This window comes from Oncorhynchus nerka, linkage group LG22 (assembly GCF_034236695.1).
Source record: "Oncorhynchus nerka isolate Pitt River linkage group LG22, Oner_Uvic_2.0, whole genome shotgun sequence".
Lineage (NCBI taxonomy): Eukaryota > Metazoa > Chordata > Actinopteri > Salmoniformes > Salmonidae > Oncorhynchus > Oncorhynchus nerka.
In genome coordinates, this window is record NC_088417.1 from 51,229,361 (window position 1) to 51,254,098 (window position 24,738).

Genomic DNA, 24,738 nt, shown 5'->3' on the forward strand with positions numbered 1-24,738 from the left:
TTCCCTTCACTGGAACTAAGGGGCCTAGTGCTTCTTAATCAAAGCATTTACAGTTGACCGGGGCAGCTCTAGTAGGGCTGAAATTTGACGAACTGAGTTGTTGGAAAGGTGGCGTCCTATGACGGTGCCACGTTGAAAGTCACTGAGCTCTTCAGTAAGGCCATTCTACTGCCAATGTTTGTCTATGGAGATTGCATGACTGTGTGCTCAATTTTATACACCTGTCAGCAACGGGTGTGGCTAAAATAGCAGAGTCCACTAATTTGAAGGGGTGCCACATTAAATATATATGTATACATAAAAGTATATAAAATGGACAATCCATTTTAATGCAGACTAGATCTAAACATTAATAATTGAAAATGACAAATTACCCAAATGGCTCATGATCATTTTCTGTTTAAAAAAGTGGGGGTGCAGATGCTCTGTTGCTCAGGCGTTAATGGATGTTCAGTGTACTAAGTTGACATCATGAACCACACTACTACTAGACTAAGTCTATAATTAATAAATAGTTTGGCATTCACTGATGTCTATTGCATAAACTTCTGTGCAAAGCACTTTTGCCTCATGAGTACATTATTAATTCTGTGTTGTTCTTTTCTCTCTAGGGAAAACGCGGTCTGTACGCCGTCAATTGTTTGCCCAGTCCTCAGGCTTGGGTAGCGGAGTATATTGGGAGTGGGTGAATGACGAAGGAGGATGGACTCCATACGAGACTCGCACTTCTATCCTACTAGAACACAGCTACCAGGCACGGCAGGCCACAGCGGACATTGTCTCACACGGCTATAACTACATAGTGGACCTCACGGCGCTGGCCCAGGTCAACAAGGCCACGGGCTACCGGCGACCGGTACGACGGCAGGGTAACCTCCCCTACCCACTGGCATCTGGTGCATCCGTCATACACTCGGGCCCGGCCTGCTCCTGCCAGCAGTGTCTGAGCCACAGCAGCACTGGCCCCATGTCCAGCCGCTCGCGCCATTCCTTCTCGTCGGGGCAGCTGAGCCGGCCTAGCCTCCAGGTCCCTAGCAGGGCGACTGGAGCTCACCCCACCTCAGTGTACTCACCCTACCCCAGGAGGCCACTTTCTGTGGGGGGAATGGCGTGGGGAGGCCCCTGGCCACTGGCACCCTCTGCTAGTCAACTCCCTGGAGCTCAACTGGCCTTGTCCACCAGTGCCAATGGCTTAAGGTGGGTCCTCAGGTCCATCTTATGGCCTTTTCAACCGGCTTTGTTGACACTGTTTGAAAAGTAATTGTCGACTCATTTAGGAGCTTATCCATTTAGACTAATAATCTTTGAGTTGAGTAAGGCATAGCCTACTGATAGAGGGTCTGATTGACATTTAGGCAGAGTTTAAACAGGCAGCCCAATTCTGATCTTTTTCCCAATTATTGGCAAATTATCAGATCTGATTGCTCAAAAGACCAATTAGTGGCAAAAGATCAGAATTGGACTGTCTGTAAACGCCGCCTTAGACCCAATTGTTGTTTTGAACCAATTTACTTCTATGATCTATAATTTCATCTTGAGGTAAGTGACATATTGTTATGATTTGGGGTTAAACTGCAGTATGTCATAGAGTGCTGAATCTGAAAGATTCACAAACACTCTGCGAAAACACCAGGATAAGCTGTTTTGTTGACCTCCACTAAAGAGGAAGTGGTGTTACGCAGGATAGGAAACTAGATATGTGACCCAAAGCTCTGCTTGGTCAATACGCCACTGATGTTTTTAAAGGGTTACATTACATCAACTGCTGCGTGTCATACACACTTCCTCCCATTGTTGTCACCATGTGGTCCCTGGTTGTAGTAGGCTTAGGCTATGTCACACCACGTGACGAACAAAGCACCCGGACGAAAGCTTTTGACGGTCATATAGCATTTTTGTTTTCAATAATACCTTAGTGGCACTATTTCTGAATGTTTTGAAGCAGACTTGATGCCACACAGCGCCTGCCAAATATTCTTAAAATAACTTGAGTGAAAAGTGGCAGCATTCAGCAATGTTGAACATAAACATTCACATTACTCCAGATCCTTATCAACTTGGAGAGAAAGCACACAAAGTACAGTGCATTCAGAAAGTATACAGACTCCTTTTTTTTACAATTTATGTTACAGCCTTATTCTAAAAATATATTATATTTATATTATATTTAATATTATATATTATATTTATATTATATTTAATATTTATATTATATATTTATATGTATATTTAAGTCATTTACACGCTCTTATTTACAAATTGGTGCGTTCACCTTAAGACATCCAGTGGAACAGCCACTTTACAATAGTGCATCTAAATCTTTTAAGGGGGGTGAGAAGGATTACTTTATCCTATCCTAGGTATTCCTGAAAGAGGTGGGGTTTCAGGTGTCTCCGGAAGGTGTATATATATAATATATATATAATTGTATATTACAATTACAAATATATATATTTGTTTTACATTTTTGCCCCAAAAAAAGAAAACAGATACCTTATTTACATAAGTATTCAGACCCTTTGCTATGAGACTCGACATTGCACTCATCCTTGATGTTTCTACAATTTGATTGGAGTCCACCTAGGGCTGGGCGATATGGCAAATCAATTATCACGATATCTATATTTTTTTCATTCGCTAACGATAATTATCATGATATTAATCAAATAATGTTTAAAAGGTACATAATCTGCTTCAGACTCAATAATGCCTAATGCCTTAACAAACTACTAGGCAGGTAGCCTAGTGGTTAGAGAGTTGGGCCAGTAACCAAAAGGTTGCTAGATCGAATCCCCAAGGTAAAAATCTGAAGAAGGCAGTTAAACCACTGTTCCCTGATAGGCCATCATTGTAAATAAGAAGTTGTTCTTAACCGACTTGGCTAGTTAAATAAAGGTTCCATAAAATAAAAATTGTGAGCTACACATAAAATTACACTCTGTCAGTGTTGACTGCTTCAGGCAAACATTCCTAAATTGGCTGGTGCATGAGGGGCATTCATCAATACTCTAACTTCCTGCATGTTCCAAAGAGTGATTTTTGCTTCAGATGTTGAAAAAGGTTTGTCGTATTTCCAGACTTCGTAGCCACCTGTCTACGGCACAATTTGCACCGAACATTGCTCTGCTCTTTGTCGGACTTCAAAAATCCAAACCACTTCCAAATTACTGAAACAGTTTAACCCTTTTTATCAATAATTTCTTCGTTGGAAGCTGCTCCTTCTCCATGGCGATAACTGTTTTCGCCTACACCACTCATTTTTCGTGGTTAATAGTGGCCAATCCACCAAGTGGTGTTGGAGTGCCAGTAGGAGGCACTCTTTCCTCTGGTCTAAACAATATCCCAATGCCCCAGGGCAGTGATTGGGGACACTGCCCTGTGTAGGGTGCCGTCTTTCGGATGGGACGTTAAACGGGTGTCCTGACTCTCTGAGGTCGTTAAAGATCCCATGGCACTTATCGTAAGAGTAGGGGTGTTAACCCCGGTGTCCTGGCTAAATTCCCAATCTGGCCCTCAAACCATCACGGTCACCTAATAATCCCCAGTTTACAATTGGTTCATTCATCCCCCTCCTCTCCCCTGTAACTATTCCCCAGGTCGTTGCTGCAAATGAGAATGTGTTCTCAGTCAACTTACCTGGTAAAATAACAGATAAATAAATAAATAAACTTGAGGTGCTAACTGTTTTTTGGTGGGCGTATACCTCGCCACGTGCATATTGTCACTTCTCCGCACGTTCCTGCTGTGTCAGAGGTGAATCGTTATTGAGGGAAGTAATTACCTCTAATTATTGATTTAGCGCCCAGCCCCCACCTGTGGTAAATTCAATTGATTGGACATGATTTGGAACTGCACACACCTGTCAGTAAAAGGCACATGACAGCCCACTTGGCGTTTGCCAAAAGGCACCTAAAGACACTGACCACGAAACAAGATTCGATGGTCTGATGACCTCTGGCCTGAATGCCAAGCATCATGTCTGGAGGAAACCTGGAACCATCCCAAAGGTGATGTGTGGTGGTGGCAGCAACATGCTGTGGGGAGGTTTTTCAGAAGCAGAGACTGGCAGACTAGTCAGGATCAATGAAAAAATATGAAAACCTGCTACAGAGTGCTCAGGACCTCAAACTGGGGCAACGATGTATGTACCTTCCAACAGGACGACGACCCTAAGCACACAGCCAAGACAACGTAGAAGTCGCTTTGGGACATATCTCTGAATGTCCTTGAGTGGCTCAGCCAGAAGCCGGACTTGAACCCGATCGAACATCTCTGGAGAGACCTGAAAATAGCTGTGCAGCAACGCTCCCCATCCAACCTGACAGATCTTGAGAGGATTTGCACAGAAGAATGGGAGAAATTCCCCAAATATAGGTGTGCCAAGCTTGTAGCGTCATATCCAAGAAGACTCGAGGCTGTAATCGCTGCCAAAGGTGCTTCTACAAAGTACTGAGTAAAGGGTCTGAATAATTATGTAAATATGATATCAGTTTTTATTATTGATACATTTCTAAACTTGTTTTTGCTTTGTCATTATGGGGTATTGTGTGTATATTGATGAGGGGGGTGAGAACAATTTAATCAATTTTAGAATAAGTCTGTAACGTAACAAAATGTGGATAAGGTTCAAGGGGTCACAATACTTTACAAAGGTACTGTATCTGACGCACTGGATTAGGGCTGGGAATTGCCAAGGACCTCACAATACGATATTATTGCAATACATAGGCTTGTATTGCAATTCTCAGGGTCCTATATGTATTGCTATTTGATGCTCCAAATATTGATCACTATATATCTGCTGCAGAGAGGTGAGAAAACGAGTTTTGATCAGTCAGGAAAATAAAAGTGCTGAAAACATGTTAGCTCACTATTTAATAAGATGCCGAACCAAATTTATAGGATGAAAAATACTGGCTTTTTGGAGCAGGTACAGATGACTACTGGTAGGTAATGCTACCTACAGTATTAAAAATATATACACTGCTCAAAAAAAAAATGGAACACTAAAATAACACATCCTAGATCTGAATGAATTAAATATTCTTATTAAATACTTTTTTCTTTACATAGTTGAATGTGCTGACAAAAAATCACACAAAAATTATCAATGGAAATCAAATTTATCAACCCATGGAGGTCTGGATTTGGAGTCACACTCAAAATTAAAGTGTAAAACCACACTACAGGCTGATACAACGTTGATGTAATGTCCTTAATACAAGCCAAAATGAGGCTCAGTAGTGTGTGTGGCCTCCACGTGCCTGTATGACCTCCCTACAATGCCTGGGCATGCTCCTGATGAGGTGGCGGATGGTCTCCTGAGGGATCTCCTCCCAGACCTGGACTAAAGCATCCGCCAACTCCTGGACAGTCTGTGGTGCAACGTGGCGTTGGTGGATGGAGCAAGACATGATGTCCCAGATGTGCTCAATTGGATTCAGGTCTGGGGAACGGGCGGGCCAGTCCATAGCATCAATGCCTTCCTCTTGCAGGAACTGCTGACACACTCCAGCCACATGAGGTCTAGCATTGTCTTGCATTAGGAGGAACCCAGGGCCAACCGCACCAGCATATGGTCTCACAAGAGGTCCGAGGATCTCATCTCGGTACCTAATGGCAGTCAGGCTACCTCTAGCGAGTACATGGAGGGCTGTGCGGCCCCCCAAAGAAATGCCACCCCACACCATGACTGACCCACCGCCAAACCGGTCATGCTGGAGGATGTTGCAGGCAGCAGAACGTTCTCCACGGCGTCTCCAGACTCTGTCATGTCTGTCACATGTGTTCAGTGTGAACCTGCTTTCATCTGTGAAGAGCACAGGGCGCCAGTGGCGAATTTGCCAATCTTGGTGTTCTCTGGCAAATGCCAAACGTCCTGCACGGTGTTGAGCTGTAAGCACAACCCCCACCTGTGGATGTCGGGCCCTCATACCACCCTCATGGAGTCTGTTTCTGACCGTTTGAGCAGACACATGCACATTTGTGGCCTGCTGGAGGTCATTTTGTAGGGCTCTGGCAGTGCTCCTCCTTGCACAAAGGTGGAGGTAGCAGTCCTGCTGCTAGTCCTGCTGTTGCCTTCCTACGGCCTCCTCCATGTCTCCTGATGTATTGGCCTGTCTCCTGGTAGCGCCCTCCATGCTCTGGACACTACGCTGACAGACACAGCAAACCTTCTTGCCACAGCTCGCATTGATGTGCCATCCTGGATGAGCTGCACTACCTGAGCCACTTGTGTCGGTTGTAGACTCTGTCTCATGCTACCACTAGAGTGAAAGCACCGCCAGCATTCAAAAGTGACCAAAACATCAGCCAGGAAGCATAGGAACTGAGAAGAGGTCTGTGGTCACCACCTGCAGAACCACTCCTTTATTGGGGGTGTCTTGCTAATTGCCTATAATTTCCACCTGCTGTCTATTCCATTTGCACAGCAGCACGTGAAATGTGTCAATCAGTGTTGATTCCTAAGTGGACAGTTGGATTTCACAGAAGTGTGATTGACTTGGAGTTACATTGTGTTATAAGTGTTCCCTTTATTTTTTTGAGCAGTGTATATTACAGTTGATGTCGGAAGTTTACATACACCTTAGGCAAATACATTTAAACTCAGTTTTTCACAATTCCTGACATTTAATCCTAATAAAAATGTCTTCGGTCAGTTAGCATCACCACTTTATTTTAAGAATGTGAAATGTCAGAATAAAATATTTTATTTCTTTCATCACATTCTCAGTGGGTCAGACCTTGACATACACTCAATTCGTTTTTGGTAGCATTGCCTTTAAATTGTTTAACTTGGGTCAAGTGTTTCGGGTAGCCTTCCATAAGCTTCCCACAATAAGTTGGGTGAATTTTGTCCCATTCCTCCTGACAGAGCTGGTGTAACTGAATCAGATTTGTAGGCCCCCTTGCACACTTTTAGTTCTACTCAAACATTTTCTATAGGACTGAGGTCAGGGCTTTGTGATGGCCACTCCAATACCTTGACTTTATTGTCCTTAAGCCATTTTGCCACAACTTTGGAAGTATGCTTGGGGTCATTGTCCATTTGGAAGCCCATGTGTGACCAAGCTTTAACTTCCTGACTGATGTCTTGATGTTGCTTTAATATATACACAATTCTCCTCCCTCATGATGCCATCTATTTTGTCAAGTGCACCTCCTGCAGTAAAGCACCCCCACATCATGATGCTGTCATCCCCGTGCTTCACGGTTGGGATGGTGTTCTTCGGCTTGCAAGCATCCCCCCCTTTTCCTCCAAACATAACGATGGTCATTATGGTCAAACAGTTATATCTTTGTTTCATCAGACCAGAGGACATATCTCCAAAAAGTACAATCTTTGTCCCCATGTGCAGTTGCAAACCGTAGTCTGTTTTTTTTACGGTGGTTTTTGAGCAGTGGCTTCTTCCTTGCTGAGCGGCCTTTCAGGTTATGTCGATATAGGACATGTTTTACTGTGGATATAGATACTTTTGTACCTGTTTCCTCCAGCATCTTCACAAGGTTCTTTGCTGTTGTTCTGGGATTGATTTGCACTTTTCGCACTAAAGTACGTTCATCTCTAGAAGACAGAACGTGTCTCCTTCCTCAGAGGTATGACGGCTGTGGTGTTTATTCTTGCATACTATTGTTTGTACAGATGGACGTGGTACCTTTTAGGCGTTTGGAAATTGCTCCCAAGGATGAATCCGACTTGTGGAGGTCTACAATTTTGTTTCTGACATCTTGACTGATTTAGTTTGATTTTCCCATGATGTCAAGCAAAGAAGCACTGAGTTTGAAGGTAGGCCTTGAAATACATCCACAAGTACACCTCCAATTGACTCAAATGATGTCAATTAGCCTATCAGAAGCATCTAAAGCCATGACATCATTTTCTGGAATTTTCCAAGATGTTTAAAGGCACAGTCAACTTAGTGTATGTAAACTTCTGACCCACTAGAATAGTGATAGTGAAATAATCTGTCTGTAAACAATTGTTGGGAAAATGACTTGTCATGCACAAAGTAGATGTCCTAACCGACTTGCCAAAACTATAGTTTGTTATCAAGAAATGTGTGGAGTGGTTGAAAAATAGTTGTAATGACACCAACCTTAGTGTATGTAAACTTCTGACTTCAGTTGTATATACAGTACCATACACATGTTTCTTTATTTTTACTATTGTCTACTTTGTAGAATAAGAGAGCAGAAATCAAAACTATGAAATAACATATGGAAACATGTAAAAAAAGTGTTAAAACAAATCAATATATTTTCTAATCTTTAAAAGAGCCTCCCTTTGGCCTTGACAGCTTTGCACACTCTTGGCATTCTCCCAACAGTCTTGAAGGAGTTCCCATATATGTTGTGCTCCTTAGTGGTCAGCGGTCTAAGGCAATGCCTTGCAGTGCTAGAGGCATCACCACACCCCGGGATCGAAGCAAGGTATCACATCCGGCCGTGATCGAGAGTCCCATAGGGCTGCGCACAATTGGCCAAGCGTCGTCCGGGTTAGAGGAGGGTTTGCCTGGGCTATTCCGTCATTGTAAAATAAGAATTTTTCATAACTGACTTGCCAAGTTAAATAAATTAAAATATATGTTGCACATTTTGTTGGCTGCTTTTCCTTCACTTCGTGGTCCAACTCATCTCAAACCATCTCAATTGGCTTGAGATCGGGTGGTTATGGAGTCCAGGTCTTATGTGGCACTCCATCACTCTCCTTGGAGGCACTCCATCACTCTCCTTGGAGGCACTCCATCACTCTCCTTGGAGTCACTCCATCACTCTCCTTACACAGCCTGGTAGGTGTGTTGGGCCATTTTCATGTTGAAAAACAAATAATAAACCTACTAAGCACAAACCAGATGGGATGGTGTATCGCTGCAGAATGCTGTGGTAGCCATGCTGATTAAGTGTGCCTTGAATTCTAAATAAATCAGTAACTGTCACCAGCAAAGCACCATTACACCACCACCTCCATGCTTCACGGTGGGAACCACACATGCGGAGATCATCCGTTTACGTATTCTACGTCTTACAAAGACATGGTGGTTGGAACTAATAATGTCACATTTAGACTCGTCAGACCAAGGACAGATTTAGCCTAGTCTGATGGCCATTGCTTGTGTTTCTTGGCCCAAGCAAGTCTCTTCTTATTATTGGTGTCCTTTAGTAGTGGTTTCTTTGCAGCAACTCGACCATGAAGGCCTGATTCACGCCGTCTCCTCTGAACAGTTGATGTTGAGATGTCTGTTACTTTAACTCTGAAGCATTTATTTGGGTTTCAATTTCTGAGGCTGGTAACTCTCTAATGAACGTATCCTCTGCAGCCGAGGTAACTCAGGGTCTTCCTTTCCTGTGCTGTTCCTCATGAGAGCCAGTTTCATCATAGCTGTGAGGGGAACGGCACCTCAGTACCTCCAGGCTCTAATCAGGCCCTACACCCAAACAAGGGCACTGCGTTCATCCACCTCTGGCCTGCTCGCCTCCCTACCACTGAGGAAGTACAGTTCCCGCGCAGCCCAGTCAAAACTGTTCGCTGCTCTGGCCCCCCAATGGTGGAACAAACTCCCTCACGACGCCAGGACAGCGGAGTCAATCACCACCTTCCGGAGACACCTGAAACCCCACCTCTTTCAGGAATACCTAGGATGGGATAAAGTAATCCTTCTCACCCCCCTTAAAAGATTTAGATGCACTATTGTAAAGTGGCTGTTCCACTGGATGTCTTAAGGTGAACGCACCAATTTGTAAGTCGCTCTGGATAAGAGCGTCTGCTAAATGACTTAAATGTAAATGATAGCGCTTGGTGGTTTTTGCGACTGCACTTGCAGAAACTTTCAAAGTTCTTGACATTTTCCGGATTGACTGACCTACATGTCTTCAAGTAATGATGGACTGTCGTTTCTCTTTGCTTATTTGAGCTGTTCTTGCCATAATATGGACTTGGTATATTTTACCAAATAGGACTGTCTTCTGTATACCACCCCTACCTTGTCACAACATAATTGTTTGGCTCAAACGCATTAAGAATGACTTTTAATTTGATTTACATAGGCAAGTCGGTTAAGAACAAATTCTTATTTACAGTGACGGCCTAGGAACAGTGGGTTAACTGCCTTGTTCCGGGGCAGAAGGACAGATTCTTTACCTTGTCAGCTCGAGGATTCGATCTAGCAACCTTTCGGTTACTGGCCCAACGCTCTAACCACTATGCTAAATAAATTCCACAAATTAACTTTTAACAAGGCACATCTGTTAAATGAAATGCTTTCCAGGTGAGTACCTCACGAAGGTGGTTGAGAGTGCCTAGAGTGTGCAAAGCTGTTATCAAGGCAAATGGTGGCTACTTTGAAGAATCTAAAATATACACTTTTTTTGGTTACTACATGATTCCATATGTGTTATTTTATAGTTTCATGTCTACACTATTATTCTACAATGTAGAAAAAGAAGAAAATCCTGGAATGAGTGTGTCAACTTTTGACTGCTACTGTATACATATACACACTGTAGGTATCGGTTCGCTAGATATGCGTAACTGTGGTAGGCTCTCTCTGCATGTGTTCTGGAATACTTGCAGCAGGACTTCTCTGCTTTTGCTCTGCTCTCTCTTGGGCACCACTGAACACAGGCCTCAGTGGAACAACATGACAGTTTTGGAAACCAGGAGGAAATACTGCACAGTGCACCGTAGTACCCCTGGCCTTTGTCTGACGTGGAGCAGGAAAGCCGGATTTTTGGGGGTCCATTGTTCTCCTCCTCATGGGGGCAGGTTCAACTCTGAACACAGGCAGGCATGTTTTAGCAAGGCCACGCTAGCTCCCCATCCATCATTAATCAGAGGAAGGACATTTATCATCTGTGGATTTCCTAGCTTTTTAGTTTAGAATGTCGAAAGTTGAGAAATTCAAATCGTAACCTTTTAGTATTGTTATTGATATAATTGTTAACCTGCAGTGACAGGCCGCAGAACTATTCAATATAGATGATATCGTGGATGGATTCTGCAGTGTCTAGAGCTCTTTTTTTGAGAGAGAGAGAGAGAGAAACCACCACATCAGTTCTTCATTTGATTGCTTATGCAATGGTGTGTACGGATTCGTATGTGTGCCTTTTGGCCTTCACCATACTCCGTTAATGTCTGTTTTCCTGTTTCTTCTGCCACAGTATCCCCGCCATCCCTGTGCAACTGAATGGATCCACCAGTGTGAGCTCAGCCCTGGCAGGTAAAGAGGTCCCAAGTAAATTCATCCAATTTTCACGTCCCCAATGGTGGTACTACCTGTATTCTTACAGTCCCCATCCATGTGAATTCTAGCGGTTTCGGTAAAGCATTGTTTTTCTTGTTGACGATGGCAGAACCTTCTGCTCCATGAGGTTACGTCTCAGTGTGAAAGTAAGAGGGTGAAAAAGTGTTGCGTTTTCACACTCATAAGTTTTAAAATCGATGTTCGTTGACATACTTTGTTTCAGCCAAATGTGTAGCCTATAGCAAGCTAATGACTTAACAAAGATGGCTGATACACCAGAAATAGGCTACACATTTGACAGCACTGTCCAGCAATTGTGTGCTTTAGCAAGCTTATCTGATAGACCTGACAGATTTTAGAGGCACAGCTTTTGTTGACCAGTCATTAAAGCAGTGATACAGAGAACTCCTTTGTGATTTCATGGCAATGGCCTGTCACTGTCTATGGTGTGAAAGCCATTGTGTCTCTCTAGACAACTAGCCTAGCACCTCAGTTTATTGCTGTGCACATTCTCCACAGACCAGGCCCTTGTGCACCAACCAGGCTTGTTTCTTGTCAGTTGCCCAGCCCATGATGTAATTTATTTTCCAGGGTAGTCTCAGGGATTTGTGGTCTTAATGAAAAGGAATAGTTAAAGCAATAGTTCACTTTTTTCTTTCTCGTTACATTTTCCGTTACACTTAGGATGTTGTCGTTTTATCCAAACCGTTTATTTGATTTGTTATATGGTTATTTCGCAATGTCAAATGTCCTAGCTAGCAGTTAATCTTTTTACGCAAAAAAAAATCTCATTCCTGTTGAGCCAGCAGATTGGCCACCAGAGAGACAGACTGAGCATATATACAGTGGGGCAAAAAAGTATTTAGTCAGCCACCAATTGTGCAAGTTCTCCCACTTAAAAAGATGAGAGGCCTGTAATTTTCATCATAGGTACACTTCAACTATGACAGACAACTATGACAAAAAAAAATTCACATTTGTAGGATTTTTAATTAATTAATTAGCAAATTATGGGGGAAAATAAGTATTTGGTCACCTACAAACAAGCAAGATTTCTGGCTCTCACAGACCTGTAACTTCTTTAAGAGGCTCCTCTGTCCTCCACTCATTACCTGTATTAATGGCACCTGTTTGAACTTGTTATCAGTATAAAAGACACCTGTCCACAACCTGAAACAGTCACACTCCAAACTCCACTATGGCCAAGACCAAAGAGCTGTCAAAGGACACCACAAACAAAATTGTAGACCTGCACCAGGCTGGGAAGACTGAATCTGCAATAGGTAAGCAGCTTGGTTTGAAGAAATCAACTGTGGGAGCAATTATTAGGAAATGGAAGACCTACAACACCACTGATAATCTCACTCGATCTGGGGCGCCACGCAAGAACTCACCTCTTGGGGTCAAAATGATCACAAGAACAGTGAGCAAAAATCCCAGAACCACACGGGGGGACCTAGTGAATGACCTGCAGAGAGCTGGGACCAAAGTAACAAAGCCTACCATCAGTAACACACTACGCCGCCAGGGACTCAAATCCTGCAGTGCCAGATGTGTCCCCCTGCTTAAGCCAGTACATGTCCAGGCCCGTCTGAAGTTTGCTAGAGAGCATTTGGATGATCCAGAAGAAGATTGGGAGAATGTCATATGGTCAGATGAAACCAAAATATAACTTTTTGGTAAAAACTCATCTCGTCGTGTTTGGAGGACAAAGAATGCTGAGTTGCATCCAAAGAACACCATATCTACTGTGAAGCATGGGGGTGGAAACATCATGCTTTGGGGCTGTTTTTCTGCAAAGGGACCAGGACGACTGATCCGTGTAAAGGAAAGAATGAATGGGGCCATGTATCGTGAGATTTTGAGTGAAAACCCCCTTCCATCAGCAAGGTCATTGAAGATGAAACGTGGTTGGGTCTTTCAGCATGACAATGATACCAAACACACCGCCCGGGCAACGGAGTGGCTTCTTAAGAAGCATTTCAAGGTCCTGGAGTGGCCTAGCCAGTCTCCAGATCTCAACCCCATAGATAATCTTTGGATGGAGTTGAAAGTCCGTGTTGCCCAGCAACAGCCCCAAAACATCACTGCTCTAGAGGAGATCTGCATGGAGGAATGGGCCAACATACCAGCAATAGTGTGTGAAAACCTTGTGAAGACTTACAGAAAACGTTTGACCTCTGTCATTGCCAACAAAGGGTATATAACAAAGTATCGAGAAACTTTTGTTATTGACCAAATACTTATTTTTCCACCATAATTTGCAAATAAAATCATTAAAAATCCTACAATGTGATTTTATGGATTTTTTTGTGTACATATGATGAAAATTACAGGCCTCTCTCATGTTTTTAAGTGGGAGAACTTGCACAATTGGTGGCTGACTAAATACTTTTTTGCCCCACTGTATATGCATGTGTGACCAACAGCAATTCAGCTTATTTTGCATGTGAACACTTTTGGTCCAGTTGGACTTTAGCTAAAATGTTTTGTAGAGTGCATTTTTGAAGATTTTCTTTGTCACATTTTGTAAATATTTGTTTGTGTGCTCTTTAAAACGTACCCTTAATGAAATAACAGATTTTTTTCCCACATAGTTGGTCCAGGGATTCGACTCGGCAACCATTCAGTTACTGGTCCAACGCTTATAACCACTAGGCTAAATGCTGTCCAGAATCGAGGCAGAACCTTACAATATGGCTTTAAAAAGGAAATCGGTGCATTTATCACATCAGCCCACATTTATTACTGCTGAATGTTAGTCAAACACATTTTCTTTACTGTACAAACATTGAATCCAAATTACTTCTTATTCCTGAATCCAATGTTCTCTATTTTGACCAAGCAGAATTGGTCTGGAAGCTTCCCAAACTTCCCAATACACGCCCTCTTTTCCCACCAGTCAGTCACTGCTTTATCCACCATGTCGCATCCCTTTGGTCCCGATCCCCTTCCAACCCCCCCGTCCCCCACCCCCTCTGCATGTCTCCACCGGTCCTCCCCTGGCCACCCACTCCAGGCATGGCCTCCATTTTGATGTCAGCAGTGGGACTCGGCGTGCGCTTCATGAGTGCCCCCTCCTCCGCTCCTCCTCCCCCCAGCAGCAGCAGCAGGCCCGCGGGCTCCAAAAGTCGCAGCTCGGTTAGGAGGGAAAAGAGGCAGCACAGGACAGGTAGCTACGCCACCCACCCCCTCCTACCCCCCCCATTATGGGCCTGCATCCAGCTCTGTGCCTTGTCACATCCAATGCTTTCCATTGTGTTGTCATCTAGAGTTATCCCAAACAAGTTGTAATACATGTTCAAATATGAAAAAAATGTATTCCTTGTGTTTTTGTGGTGGGAAACTAATATGCCTGCCTGGTGAAACATTGGCGATATCCGAGCTAGGAATTCCTATTCTCACTCAGTTTTAGGATCTCAATAGTCACTACACAAGACTTACAATCAATGGGAGTGATGGGGGCAACTGAAATCAATTCATTGATTTGGTTCGACTTGACTTAAAGGTGATTTGGCCCAAAATATATCATGGTTGCCCCTATCACTCCCATAGATTTTTCACTAGAGGTGGCTAAAGTTAGCTCAAGTTAGTAGTGGCTTTTTAAATAAACCTGAACCATGGATTACATTTCCCCTGGCTGATATACTACTATCAGTGTAAGGAACCATTTATCATTAAGTTGTGTGTGTGTATTTTAGATATATACATTTTACATACATACATACATACATACATACATACATACATACATACATACATACACACACACACACATTTCAAAATGTAACCTGAAAAGGCATCTCAGGCAGTGTGTTTTGATTGTTATCTGCAGGCTAGTATAGCGTCCTTTTATCTTACATGTGCTCACTCTTTTATCTCATTCCATCGCCTACTTGTCTCTGTACGAATCATTTGCCCTCCCGTGACTCTCTCATTCATATCCACAAATCAGTGTTGTGATGTTGCTTGGCGGTCAACACTGTATTCATTAGCTAACAAACATTGGTGGGTTTCCTTCAGAACTAATCGTGTTCCTGCTTTTTGGATCCAGCTTATCTTCATATAATGCCTTTTTATTTACGAAGGTGTTATATAAAGATGGCAGAGCGAACTGACATTCACAAATCGAACTCTGAGGAAGCATCCCAAATTGGCACCATATTCCCTACATAGTGCACTACTTTTGACCAATGTAGGGAATAAGGTGGCATTTGTGACGCATACCCTGACTGACGAAGGAAGAGCAAGAGGGTGCGTTTGGCACATTCGTAGATTAGTGTCAATATCTTACCCTCTTCTCTCATTCAGCCATAACTGTCAAACATTAATACTGTGTGCCTCAAACTCATGTCACATTTTCGAGCAGTGCTCTTGCATGGTACAGATATGCCAACGAAGCCTGCCTAAAGTCTGAGCTGCAGCGAAGTGTGTAGGCTACTTCTGCAGAATGAGTTGGACATTTTTGCTTTAGGCTTTCAGAAGGCAGAAATATAAAATATAGCGAAAGTTTAAAATGTTTTTGGATTTAACTATAGGCTATAAAATCTAGGCTATTATTTCTGTGAACATAATTTTTCGCAAACTGCAAAACAACCACTGTAGTTTCAACCACTGAAAGCCATGGATTAAAAAAACAAATGTCTATACAATTTCTGTCATGATAATACCACCTGTGTCCTGTGTATGTGGTTGGCTTCTCCCCAACTCTGTTCATTGTGTCCACTATCCTCTCAGTCCCAGCCCAGAAACCAGAGGATGTCATTCACCGCTACATGGAGGAAGTTGCCTCTGCTCAAGACGAGGTACGCATGTCAATGTCAATCTCCCTCCTCCTCCCTCGCATCTTTATTTATTTGTTTTTTTTTGTATAGGGTGAAGTTGCCCCTAGACGCTGATCTTGGGTCAGTTTAGCATTTCCCCCCCTAATGGTTAAGGTTAGGATTGGGGGAAGGGAATCTTATCCTAGATCTGTACCTAGGGGGAAATTCTCCCTGGGGCCGTCTTTTTAGGCAGTACTCACTGAAGTAGTGCTCTTGCAGGAGAATCAGTCGTGTGGTACACTGGAACTCATTGTAAACATGCAATTAATTACACCTGCTTTAGTTTGCATGTAGTCTCTCAAACTTAAACTATTTTTGTAAAAAATTATACATTCATGTGAAGGTGATGTGATTTTTTATTTATACAAAGCAACTAATTGTATTTGTATTGAAGAAAGAAATGTTATTTTGCAAAGAATTTGCAGTATGCAGGTTGAAAGCAATATGATTTCTCTAAAATGAACACAGGCTTGGCCTATTTCTAATGCAGTATGAGCAAACCAACTGCTGTTTTGTATACAATACCCATCTGTATCCCCAAGTTATCCCAACCACAATTTCTAGACTTGCAATATAATATCATAGAGATCCTGTAATACTTGTTCTCATGTAATTGTATTATAACATTCTCCCTGTGGTTTCAGGACTGCATCATCTGTATGGACCGGCTGTCTTGTCCATCGGATTATGACGTGGCGTCTGAGGGAGCCCAGTCCATCCAGCCTGGTGCCGTGGGCAAGTTCAAGTGTGGACACACCCTCCACATGCTCTGCATGCTGGCCATGTACAACAATGGCACCAAGGTGGGTGCCACAGAGATCCTAAATGTAATTCAGTTGGTTGCCTGGAAGACACGAGCCCACATATTGTCCTACATAGAAGCATTAACATATTATAAGCCTTATAAGGCATTATAATGGCTTGTACATGCTTATAACAAGTAATGAAGCGTTGTACTTGCAGGCTAAAAGTTAAGTCTTACCCACAACGTGTCATATTACAGTGCCTTCAGAAAGTATTCACACCCCTTGACTTTTTCCACATTTTGTTGTTACAGCCTGGATTGAAAATGTATTAAATTTAGATTTTGGGGGGGGGTCACTGGCCTACACACAATACCCCCATAATATCATAGCGGAATTCTATTTTTTTAAATTAAATAAAAATGAAAAGCTAATACGTCTTGAGAAGGGCTGTGGCGGTCATGAGATTTTGTTGGCCGGTGATTTGTCAAGCAAATAACTGCCGGTCTCACGGCAATTGACTGTTATTAAACACATGTAGCATCTCCTGGCTTCCGCTGATGTAGACCATAGGAACATCTACATTTTTTTTAAAGTATAATAAATCCATGTAATATAGCCTACACCATCACAGTAAATCCATGATGTATTTTAGACCGGTCTAAAGAAACATGATATGAAGATGTTGTCTATTTCAAAAGTATAGAATAGCATACTCTGAGTCCATATGTTAGGCCCTGATCAGGCTATGCCATATGGCTGTGGGTTACACTAGTTAATTTAGCCTACAAGATTTGCTTAGAATTCCGTGCCATTATTTTATAGTTTGAAGAATACAATTTGAAAATGGCTGAATAAAATAAAGGATATTTTCTCAAAGATTTGAGTGCGCACATGTGGCTATTCTGTGTTGATCGGTTAACAAAGAAACGGGTATATTTGTAACTTTTGTTGTGATACAAATGTCGGGCTATATGTTGTGATTTTTTTGATACATTCTAAGGCTCCATGATGCGACTCCAATGATTTGAGAAAAAGTCACATGAAAGGCACGAGCTCTGCTTTGTTTTTTTGCGCAGGCTGTACATTATCAGTCTCTCATTCACAATTTGACAAGCACTTGACAATGCCTCAAATTTCCCGGCTAACCACCCTTTTTGTGGCCGTAATGCCCCCTAAAAACATCCATGCCATTTGCGGCCGCTGTGCCCTTGGGCTGAATATAATAATTATAATTCCCTTCTCCCCGCTGCGTGTCGAAGCACCTCACTCACATGGCTCTCCGTCACATGATCGGGTCTTTCTCTTTCGACACATTGGGGATGCAACTGTGTGCGTCCTTATCCAATTCCAAAGTGCATATTGAAGATATTGGAAGAACTGTCCACATTTACTTTGTCAGCCAACGAGATCAGTAGGCCTAACAAACGGCAAAAGCACAAGCCTGTCAATCTACTATCCCCAACAGTACAAAAGTTGACTCATGTCTCTACACCTGTTGTAAAGCGTATTAATGTGCTTCATTTTAAGAAGTGAATTGGACACTTTTTAGTGGTGATACAAACATATAGGCCTATGGGCTAGGCTACATGAGGTGTGTGACTGATTTTAAAGTTGTGGGAAAAAAATAAGCATTCTCTATTTCTTGCATCATTCACAAGTGATAGGCTAATATTGTCAGCCAGCGTACTATTCTTAATTTAATCTAGTCTTTACATATACTAAACAATCTGTGTGAAATTTGATTTAGAATGAACCATTATCATGCACCTGTCTTGATACGGGGAGCTGAAAAAAATACATATCCTACTTTCGCTAGCCTGTAGGAAGCTGATGAGATCCTCCAAATGTTTAATAGAGGCCATCAATCTGTTTTCTCACGCAGTTGCATAGCCTATAGAAATGTTGCACAACATGGGCTCTCATGGAGGGTTTGATTACGTTTGCATTGATGTCCGTGATTAGAGGGACAATGTAGTGTTGAGTACCAGGCAGTTAGCAAGTTTGGTAGACTACTAATGAGCACCATCAGCAGCATCGGAGCTTGGAGAAGCTTAATTACTGTGACTAAACGGTCACATGGAATTTGACTGCCGGTGTGGAGGTAATATGGTCATCGTAACAGCCATAGTTTTGAGTTTAAGTATCCAACTCCTTTGTTATGGCAAGCCTAAATAAGTTAAGGAGTAAAAATTTGCTTAACTCACATAAGTTGCATGGACTCACTCAGTGTGCAGTAATAGTATTTAACATGATTACCTCACCTCTGTATTCCACACATGAAATTCTGTAAGGTCACTCAGTTGAGCAGTGAATTTCAAACACAGATTCGACCACAAAGACCAGGGAGGTTTTGCAAAGCAGGGCACCTATTGGTAAAAATAAAATAAAGCAGACATTGAATATCCTTTGAGAATGGTGAAATTATTTATTATACTTTGTAGTGACTGGGTGTATTGATACACCATCCTAAGATACAGGTGTACTTCCTAACTCAGTTGCCGAAGAGGAAGAAAACCGCTCAGAGATTTCACCATGATGCCAATGGTGACTTTAAAACAGTTACAGAGTTGAATGGCTGTGATAGGAGAAAACAACTGAGGATGGATCAACAACATTGTAGTTACTCCACAATACTAACCTAAATGACAGAGTGAGAAGGAAGCCTGTACAGAAAATATATATATAATGCATTCTTGTTTGCAACAAGGCAGTAAAGTAAAGCAAAAAAATTGTCAAAGAGATTAACCTTTTGTCCTGAATACAACGTTTTATGTTTGGGGCAAATCCAATGCAACATATTGAGTACCACTCCATATACAGTACCAGTCAAAAGTTTGGACATACCTACTCATTCAAGGGTTTTTCTTTATTTAAACTATTTTCTACATTGTAGAATAATAGTGAAATATGAAATATTTATATGAAATAACACACATAGAATCATGTAGTAACCAAAAAAATGTGTTTTAGATTCTTCAAAGTAGCTACCCTTTGTCTTGATGACAGCTTTGCACACTCTTGGCATTCTCTCAACCAGCTTCACCTGGAATGCTTTTCCAAAAGTAATGAAGGAGTTCTCACATATTATAAGCACTTGTTGGCTGCTTTTCCTTCACACTATGGTTCAACTCATCCCACATCACCTCAATTGGGTTGAGGTTGGGTGATTGTAGAGGCCAGGTCAACTGATGCAGTACCATCTTTCTCCTTCTTGGTCAAATAGCCTATAACGCTATTTATTAGAGCGGGGTAAAGATTTTGTTCAATAGAGGAGAGATCTTAGCTGTGGTTTTCAGGCTTGCAGTTGTCCCTTCTGACCGTCCAATAGTTTGTTGGTTTGTATGTCAAAGCTTCGCAACAATGTTGCTACTAATCCATGCGATCCGTAACAGGTGCGGTTCCAAACGATCACGACCTAGAGCGGTCACACCGATGATTGAGTTAAATACTTTATAAACTACACACGCTGAAAATAAACAAGGACATCTGCAGCATAGTATTCACAACCAACTGTCGCGCCAACCAAGAGCCCCTCCCCAGAGAACTGAAAGAGCTGTCTGTCTTTATTTCCCGCTTCCTTACTGCTGATGCGCTCTTAAAGTGGCAGCGCACGGTGAAGGCTCCGTGCAGGATTTCGCCACAAGCCCTTACATAGCCTGGAGGTGTGTTTTGTGTCATTGTCCTGTTGAAAAACAAATTATTTTTTATATTTTAGTTAGGCAAAGTCAGTTAGGAACAAATTGTTATTTATAATGTCGGCCTACCGGGGAACAGTGGGTTAACTGCCTTGTTCAGGGGTAGAACTACAGATTTTTACTTTGTCAGCTCGGGGATTCGATCCAGCAAACTCCTGAGCTGACAAGGTACAAATCTGTCGTTCTGCCCCTGAACAGGCAGTTTAACCCACTGTTCCTAGGCCGTCATTGAAAATAAGAATTTGTTCTTAACTGACTTGCCTAGTTAAATAAAGGTACATCTCAAATATCAAATATATTGTGATTTTGTTTTTTTACTACATGATTCCATATGCATTTCATAGTGTTGATGTCTTCACAATTATTCCACAATGTAGAAAATGGTAAAATTATAGAAAAACCCAGGCATGAGTAGGTATGTCAACTTTTAACTGGTACTGTATGTAAATGACATATTTCTGTATTTCATTTTCACTTTGTCATTATGGGTTATTGTGTGAGAAATATAATCCATTTTGAATTCAGGCTGTAGCTCAACAATGTCAAGGTGCCTTCAAAAAGTACACTGTACAGTGTATTCGGACCTCTTGACTCTTTCCATGTTTTGTTACAGATTTTACTCATACTCTTTATTCTAACCCCCTTCTTCCATCTTGCTGCAAGTCCCCAACGGGCTCGGGAAAGGCCACGGTAGAGACATTATTTATTTTACCTTTTATTGAACTAGGCAAGTCAGTTAAGAACAAATTCTTATTTTCAATGACAGCCTAGGAACAGTAGGTTAACTGCCTTTCAGCTCAGGGATTTGAACTTGCAACCTTTCGGTTACTAGCCCAACACTCTAACCACTAGACTACCCTGTCACACCCCAAAACATGCTCCTTAACACCCACACCAATGTGTCGGCGGAGACACTTTCCAACTGTAGTAACACCTCTACCACTGCGATGCAGTGCCTTAGACCACAGCGCCACCTTGGAGGCACATTACAGCCTTACTCTAAAAATGGATTCAAAAAATATTTCTCATCAATCTACACACAATATGACAAAGCGAAAAAACTGTTTTTTTCAAAATGTTTGGAAATTTATGAAAAAATAAAAAAGAACTTATTTACATAAGTATTCAGACCCTTTGCTTTGAGATTCAAAATTGAGCTCCGGTGCATCCTGTTTCCGTTGATCATTCTTTAGATGTTTATACAACTTAATCGGAGTCCACCTGTGGTAAATTCAATTGATTGGACATGATTTTGAAAGGCACACACCTGTCTATATAAGGTCCCACAGTTGACAGTGCATGTCAGAGCAAAGAACCAAGCCATGAGGTTGGAGAAATTGCCCGTAGAGCTCCTGAGACAGGATTGTTTTGAGGCACAGATCTGGGGAAGTTACCCAATCATTTCTGCAGTGTTGAAGGTCCCCAAGAACACAGTGGCCTCCATCATTCTTAAATGGAAGACATTTGGAACCACCAAGACTTCCTAGAGTATTCAGACCCTTTAACCTTTACTTTGTTGTAGCACCTTTGACGGCGATTACAGCCTCAAGTCTTCTTGGGTATGATGTTACAAGCTTGGCACACTTGTATTTGGAGAGTTTCTCCCATTTCTTCTCTGCAGAGTCTCTCAAGCTCTGTCAGGTTTGATGGGGAGTGTCGCTGCACAGCTATTTTCAGGTCTCTCCAGATTAGTTTGTTCGGTTTTAAGTCTGGGCTCTGGCTGGGCCACTCAAGGACATTGAGACTTGTCCCGAAGCTACTTCTGCATTGTCTTGGCTGTGTGCTTAGGGTCGTTGTCCTTTGCCCCAGTTTGAGGTCCTGAGCGCTCTGGAGCAGGTTTTCATCAAGGATCTCTTTCCGCTGATCCTGACTAGTAATCCCAGTCCCTGAAAAACAACCCACAGCATGATGCTGCCACCCATGCTTCACCGTAGAGATGGTGCCAGGTTTCCTCCAGACGTGATGCTTGGCATTCAGGCCAAAGAGTTCAATATTGGTTTCATCAGACCAGAGAATCTAGTTTCTCGTGGTCTGAGAGTCTTTAGGTGCCTTTTGGCAAACTTCCAGCAGGCTGTCATGTGCCTTTTACTGAGGAGTGGCTTCCGTCTTGCCACTCTACCATAAAGGCCTGATTGGTGGAGGGCTGCAGAGATGGTTGTCCTTCTGGAAGTTTCTCCCATCTCCACAGAGGAACTCTGGAGATCTGTCAGAGTGACCATTAGGCTCTCGTTCACCTCCCTGGCCAAGGCCCTTTTCCCCCCAATTGCTCAGTTTGGCAAGGCAGCCAGCTCTTGGAAGAGTCTTGGTGGTTCCAGACTTCTTCCATTTAATAATGGAGGCCACTGTGTTCTTGGGGACCTTCAGTGCCACAATTTTTTTTGCCTCGACACAATCCTGTTTCGGAGGTCTACAGACAATTCCTTCGACCTCATGGCTTGGTTTTTGCTCAGACATGCACTGACAACTGTGGGACCTTTTATATAGAAAGGTGTGTGTGCCTTTCCAAATCATGTCCAATCAATTGAATTTTCCACAGATGGATTCCCATCAAGTTGTAGAAACATATCAAGGATAATCAATTTTGTCTCATAGCAAAAGGTCAGAATTCTTATGTAAATAAGGTATTTCTGTTTTTTATCTTTAGTAAATTTGATACAATTTCTAAAAACCTGTTTTCGCTTTGTCGTTGTGGGGTATTGTGTGTAGATTGAGGAAAAATATTTTAATCAATTTTAGAATAAGGCTGGAACAAAATGTGGAAAAAGTCGAGGGGTCTGAATATTTTCCGAATGCACTGTACATGTGCCTTTTGGTATTTTGTAAAGAAAGTCTGCCTCCGTTGGGTGTCTTCTAAGGTGGTTGACTGCCTGTTCTCTATTCCAGGATGGCAGCCTCCAGTGCCCCTCATGCAAGACAATCTATGGGGAGAAGACTGGGACCCAGCCCAAGGGGAAGATGGAGATCTATAGTATCTCCCAGTCCCTCCCTGGCCACCCTAACTGTGGAACTATCCAGATCATTTACAGCATCACCCATGGAATACAGGTACACACACAAGACACACACATGAGACACACTCACTCACTCACTCACTTCCTCACTCTCTCCAGGGTCCAGAGCACCCTAATCCCGGGCAGTCGTACACCTCTAGAGGCTTCCCTCGCTTCTGCTTCCTCCCAGACAACAAAAAGGGCAGAAAGGTAAGCAGCTAACACTGCATCTATCTTACATCGAACCAACACACTGCAAACAGTTGACAACACCCTGGATGTGCTCGTAAGGGCACACAACAGAAAATTAACAGTTCTCATTGGACAAGTCCACGTAGTTCCTCCCTGTTTTAGTATGTTTTTTTTCCAGTTTGCTCCCTAATGAACACAACATTTTGACTCTGTTCTGCTCATGTAACCGGTGCTGTACTGCACTGCCGTAGCTCCACTGTGTGTGTGTGTGTGTCTGATGCTTTTGTAGCTCCGTTGGTAGAAGACGTGGACTTCAGTGATCAGGCTGTTTTCAGTGTAATGAGTTTCTTCTGCTTCCATAAGAAAATATAAAAACATTTGTAGAGCACATATGTTCTGCCAATCATTTCCTCTCTACAGCAGACACAATACAAAGGACGGTGATCCGTCAAGGAGCTAGCCATCATTCACACATACAACACACTAGCTAGCTAACAACCACATGTTGAATTCGAAATGTTATTATCATCTGTAAAAGTAATACTTACTATACCATCCCTGTGAGTAAACACTAAATGTACACCATTATTTATGAACAAAACAGTGTGTCTTGTGCTTATTACATGTAACATTTCTGAAGACGACATAAAAAGCGTGCCTACCTCTATGCGTCCAAATTATTTGAGCATGCAGGGCAAACCGTAAGTACGCGCTCCCCTATTTCCCAGGATTCAGGCAAGCATAATAACTTAACATGCTATATGAATATACGAACCTGGTGAAATTCACAAAATATTTGAATAATTGTTACACTCACACATTCCTCGTATGTGCAAAAACCAGTCTAGGAAGTCTGACAGCAGTTTCAAGGGGGAAAAGAAAAAATATTAAATTTTCAGGTGTACCATTCAAAATAGTGAAACCTCTCACTTGAATATCTTGTTCCAATTCCTCATTACTATTTTAATTTGATTTGCCATTCATTGCAACCAATTCCGCTACTCTGTTGGCTATATTTAATAAATGCTTATTTTACTGTACAGTGTGAGGTA

The 24,738-nt window shown here is 42.3% G+C and overlaps 1 protein-coding gene across 5 annotated transcripts in view; it reads left to right on the forward strand.

Moving 5' to 3' along the window:
* LOC115105313 (probable E3 ubiquitin-protein ligase DTX2) overlaps positions 1 to 24,738 on the forward strand; it is a 48,199-nt gene that overhangs the window by 1,634 nt on the left and 21,827 nt on the right. For 2 of the 5 annotated variants that reach the window (XM_065007230.1, XM_029627228.2), the window contains exons 2-9: positions 612 to 1,197; positions 11,158 to 11,216; positions 14,260 to 14,412; positions 15,978 to 16,045; positions 16,708 to 16,866; positions 21,168 to 21,194; positions 23,388 to 23,549; positions 23,615 to 23,704. In XM_065007230.1, coding sequence (XP_064863302.1) covers positions 612 to 1,197; positions 11,158 to 11,216; positions 14,260 to 14,412; positions 15,978 to 16,045; positions 16,708 to 16,866; positions 21,168 to 21,194; positions 23,388 to 23,549; positions 23,615 to 23,704 — 1,304 coding nt within the window. The remainder of the gene's footprint in view (positions 1 to 611; positions 1,198 to 11,157; positions 11,217 to 14,259; positions 14,413 to 15,977; positions 16,046 to 16,707; positions 16,867 to 21,167; positions 21,195 to 23,387; positions 23,550 to 23,614; positions 23,705 to 24,738) is intronic. The other 3 variants (XM_065007231.1, XM_029627229.2, XM_029627231.2) reach the window with 3 other exon arrangements.